Source organism: Rutidosis leptorrhynchoides, chromosome 2, assembly GCF_046630445.1.
Source record: "Rutidosis leptorrhynchoides isolate AG116_Rl617_1_P2 chromosome 2, CSIRO_AGI_Rlap_v1, whole genome shotgun sequence".
Taxonomy (NCBI): Eukaryota; Viridiplantae; Streptophyta; class Magnoliopsida; order Asterales; family Asteraceae; genus Rutidosis; species Rutidosis leptorrhynchoides.
Window position 1 is genome coordinate 349,935,908 of NC_092334.1, and position 4,699 is coordinate 349,940,606.

The following is a 4,699-nucleotide window of genomic DNA, read 5'->3' on the forward strand; positions in this document are numbered from 1 at the left end:
CTGAGACTTAATAATCGAAACTAAACCCTGAAGATACAGAGAAAATTAGTTTATGTCGAAAGTAAGGGTGCGTTTGATAAAATTGAATGATTTAGCACTGAACGATTCAGAGCTCTGAATGGTTCAGAATCTCTGAATCAGTATGCTTCTGAATGAAAATTCATTGTTTGATATGTATTCTGAATCAACACTCTGAATGAAATAAAATTAAAATTTTAACCTTATGTGTTATTAGTGCTGAATAATAAAAAAATTTTGATCTGTTCTGAACTGAATTAAATATAGAAACTTTAAATAAAAGACAACACATATAAGTTAAAATAAAATATAAATAAAACATCTTAAAATCACCAAAATCATATTGATATCTTAACATTCATTCATAGAAAGAAAAAAAAAGGACAAACGGCATCTAATTATTAACGATTTTTTCATTTGAAAAGAGTTGATTAGCAATTTCTTCAAGTAGATTGTTCATAAATTGAGTGCCTTGGGAACCCCATTCAACTCCTTGCATATTTTGTTGCTCATTTTCTTCGGATGGTTCCTCATCATCCTCAAATTCTGGAAACACTTCATCATAAATGTTGTATTTTCTAATAAAATTATGAATCGCAAAACACGCGATCACAACGTCCCTTTGTATTGGAAAAGGATAAGGAGCCATATCTCGTAAAATTTGAAATCTTTTCTTTAAAGCACCATACGCACGCTCAATTACATTTCTAAGTTGTGCATGAACATGGTTGAACTTTTCTTCTTTATTTATGGCTCGTCGACGCCGAAAATCCGCTAACCAATATCTTGTATTGCGATACGGAGTCAAAAATCCACGGGTGTTGGAGTAGGCGGTATCACAAAGATAATATTTATCTATATTATTTATAATCAAATAGATAAATATATATAGCATCAACGTGTATATATTAATTAACGTTAATGAAGAACGATTGTACCTGGTGGAGGAAATGGAAAGCCAGACGTTGGGTTATAAGCTACTTCCGTTAAAACTCTAGCATCATGTGCTATGCCCTCCCATCCGGCCCAGACGAATGTAAATATCATATCAAAATCACATATTCCCAAGACATTTTGATAACATTCACCTTTTCCTCTACCTCTATAACGAGTTTGTTGATTAAGTGGTACAACTGCATGTATAAGTGTTCCGTCCAATGCACCTACCGCCCCCTTTGTAAAGACAAAAATAATAAGAATTTATTTAACGATGTTTAAGGTTATAAAAAAAGGCATACCGGAAGTTTTTCTCTTAGAATTCTATTGCGTTGTGACATATTCGTTGTTGCTTCTGAGGAAGTTGGCACTATAATTTCCCTTGCAAATTTCATCATTGCACGCCGTACTTCATGGAAACATTTGTGAATAGTTTGTGTAGAGTGTTGGAATCCCCGTTTAATCGCTCGAGAACTTTCATTGTGACCTAAAGTTATCAAAAACATTGCCATCTTCTCTTCAACACTTATGGTCCTACTACTTGTCAACCAATTTTTTTGTTTAAAATGGTTGCATAACAACACATATGCATCACGAGAAAGACGCATCATTTCATGACATTGTGTATTTGATCCGGTTAATAATTCTTGAGTATACGCATGCCCACTCAATGCCGAAGTGTTATCTCTAATCCTTTCATTTCTTTGTAAATTATTTATCATCCAATACCAACATATAATGAGCATAACCACAAGTTCGTCTTCCAAATCCATTAATTACCTGTTTCATAAGCATATACATTACACAAAATATTAGAGATAACAACCCGTTTCATAACTTGTTTCAATTTTAGTGCACCTACCAACTTATTTTGTTTTATATGCAATAACATAAAGGATGTAAAATAATACCCAAGATAGAAACTAGATGATTACTGATGCATAGAAAGTTCTCAAACAATTACCCAAAAAAGTTTTTACATAGAACTTAACATAATTACCAAAAGAGTACATCACCAAAATAGTACATCAGTTATCCAAGTTTCTAACAAAAAACAAAAACCCATAATAGGTTCATAACAGATAATCAAAAAGTAGTAGTGCATCATTCATAATCCAACTAATCTAATCGAACCAAAAAGTCAACAACCCATACTTTTTTCCAGCATTTCTAATCCAACTTTCACAGCTTTCAGGCTTTAGTACCAACCAAAGTTTCCTAAAGTCAGCACTTTCACCAAAAAGTAATAGTGCAGTCTCATACATTGGATTGTTTGGTTCCCAACCAAGTTTCTCCAATTTGTCAATGCAAGCACTCATGTCATCTCCTTTATGTTTCTCCATCATCATATTTGCGATATTAGATATATCTTCAGCAACAACCATGATGTTATGATTGACATCTTTCCTTTTTCTTTTTTTGCTTTGAGTTGGAGAGCGAGTTGAGGAACACTCTTGTGACATAGCATTTGGTTCTTTTGTTGAAATCAGTGGTTCCTCATTTATTTCGAGATCATCATGAGCTTCTTGTGGATGAGGTAAGGTAGATGCCGGTCCCCAACCATCAAGCCCGGTAACAGTTGCTCCATCAAATAGTTGAGCACAGAGATCGGGATACAACAAAGGTGCATTCTTTAGGGGTTCCGCATACTTGTTCAACTGGTTAAAAATATATTTATATATAAGTATATATGTGTAATTTAGAAAACTAATTCATAACTATATACTACAAAATTCAACCTTTATCTCTATCTCCCATTCTTCTTTTGTAAGATTGAACTTCTTTGTTACTGGGTCATAGACATCTCCAGTTTTGTTGTGTAACTTTGTCCACACGTTAAACTTTCCTTTAAGATAGTCAAAACGGTTCTTCATTTGTCGTTGATCCGCAATAAAACCATGTTCTTCTTTAAGCTTTTCTGCAACGTTTTTCCATGAACACATCTTAAGGCTATTTCCTTCTCGTCCATCATTAACAATCTCGTGAATACAAGCTTCAAGAAAAGTTTTCTCTAAACCATCTTGTTTCCAGTTCAGCCTACCCTTTTTTTAATTTCAAAGAATCACCAACTTGATCCATACCTAAATTAGGAAATCCCAAAAAAATATGGACTAAAACCTAACTTTCTTATAGAATTAACAATCAATAAAATTAATTGTCTTACTATGAATTAAAAATCTAAATGATATCTCATACATACGGAGTATTAGGTTAGTATAAAGGCAAAAGGCCTTACTGTAAATCAATAAAAAAATGCAGCAAATTATATCTCATATCAGGTAGCTAGGATATAAATGAATAAAATATTGCTAAAAACCATATACAAGATAATAAAAGAATCAACCAACATATATTCACAAATTAAGAATCAACGTGTATATATGCAAAAATTTTAATCTCGCTGTATATTATATATATCTATATATTGTAAAAGAGGGGAAAAATTAGGGTTTCAAAGTTGAAGATTATAATAGATGAAAGAATTACCTGATGAAGAATCAATAGTTCAATGAAATCTTGTGAAGAAGATGGAAGAGACTGGAAAATATATTGGGAAGGGAAAGCGTATTAAAGAAAAAAGTGTATTACTGAACGGTTTAGAGAGGGTCTAGAAGGCAAATGGTTCAGCGCCCTTTTTCCTCGTTCAGCACCAACCCCTCATTCAGATGTGGATATCAAATGCGCTGAATGCTTACCGATTCAGCACTCAGCGCTGAATGATCCAGTTCAGCAGCAAACAAACACACCCTAAGTGTCCCTTCTCACTTAAGGTCGAAAAGTATAACTCCTTATTGCGGACCGTTTATTTAAGGGAGAACACCTTCGAGTGATCTGAGCACACAACAAAGAAACATGAGTTCATGCATAAAAATGGAAAATCCATTCATGATGGCGTTTAAAATCAATATATCAAAAGACAGTGATGTGCTGTAAAATCAAGATATCAAAAGAAAATCAATGTCAATAAAATTGGCGTATCAAGATGGCAAAGTCCTGAAAGTATGAAGAATGTTGATTCATGATGTGCTCATAAAGAACTCAGATCATTCTTAGTGTGACGTTCCCATGCAGCTTGAATTGTTTAATCACGACGTTCACACTGAACTATCAGGATTCTTGTCATCTGCAATATAGAGTTATATCCATTAAGACTGTAAGTTGGAAAGATACTTACCTAGATATACTCTAATACTTAGTTATGAAAGTTTAACTTTCGATTCCGTTTTCCATGATAACTTAAACATAAAGAAGTTAAGGGCCTCGAGATTTATTTCGTGTGACGACTGGTCATCAGGCAAGTCTGCTTTAACTGTATACCAATCCCCGCGGTAAATAGTGCGCCTATTCGGATAATCCAATATACTCTGAGATCAGCTGAGCTAACTAGATTGAAGATTTTCAACACATTGGTAGAAGCCAAAGGCTGACAGGGTTATTCAAAATGCTGTGAGAACCATCCTGTTCAATTTAAATGAAGTACATGGAAAGAGATAACGAAAAAGTTACTTGTAATGAATTGACAACCTAATAAAAATGCACAATCATAAGTGATGGAAGAATCAAGGATTAATGAACTTAGCATGATCTCAAAAATCATTGATTTATAGTGTTCAAGTAATTAATGCCAACATGATTGTCGAAGTGTCCGAAATGAATATGTTCATGTTTAATGAGGATTGATATCAGTAATTGCATGATAATAGACATAGTTTGGATAATTAGGAATGAACGACAGAAATTGATT

General features: G+C 33.5%; 2 protein-coding genes across 2 annotated transcripts; both read right to left on the minus strand.

Moving 5' to 3' along the window:
* Positions 1–412: 412 nt before the first annotated feature.
* On the minus strand, positions 413–1,727 carry LOC139888917 (uncharacterized). Its single transcript, XM_071871898.1, has 3 exons — positions 1,257–1,727; positions 957–1,191; positions 413–873 (listed from the first exon to the last, which is right to left on the minus strand). The coding sequence occupies exons 1-3, from the start codon at positions 1,725–1,727 to the stop codon at positions 413–415; spliced, it is 1,167 nt and encodes a 388-aa protein (XP_071727999.1).
* A 351-nt stretch (positions 1,728–2,078) lies between these two features.
* LOC139888918 (uncharacterized) lies at positions 2,079–2,897 on the minus strand. Its single transcript, XM_071871899.1, has 2 exons — positions 2,694–2,897; positions 2,079–2,612 (listed from the first exon to the last, which is right to left on the minus strand). The coding sequence occupies exons 1-2, from the start codon at positions 2,895–2,897 to the stop codon at positions 2,079–2,081; spliced, it is 738 nt and encodes a 245-aa protein (XP_071728000.1).
* Positions 2,898–4,699: the final 1,802 nt, after the last annotated feature.

Coding starts and splice junctions, on each gene's coding strand:
- LOC139888917 (XM_071871898.1), bottom strand. CDS start 1,727: ATGGATTTGGAAGACGAACTTGTGGTTATGCTCATTATATGTTGGTAT. Junction 1,192..1,256: donor TTCTAAGAGAAAAACTTCCG/GTATGCCTTTTT, acceptor GTCTTTACAAAG/GGGGCGGTAGGTGCATTGGA. Junction 874..956: donor CTTTCCATTTCCTCCACCAG/GTACAATCGTTC, acceptor TAAATAATATAG/ATAAATATTATCTTTGTGAT.
- LOC139888918 (XM_071871899.1), bottom strand. CDS start 2,897: ATGTGTTCATGGAAAAACGTTGCAGAAAAGCTTAAAGAAGAACATGGT. Junction 2,613..2,693: donor AATGGGAGATAGAGATAAAG/GTTGAATTTTGT, acceptor ATTTTTAACCAG/TTGAACAAGTATGCGGAACC.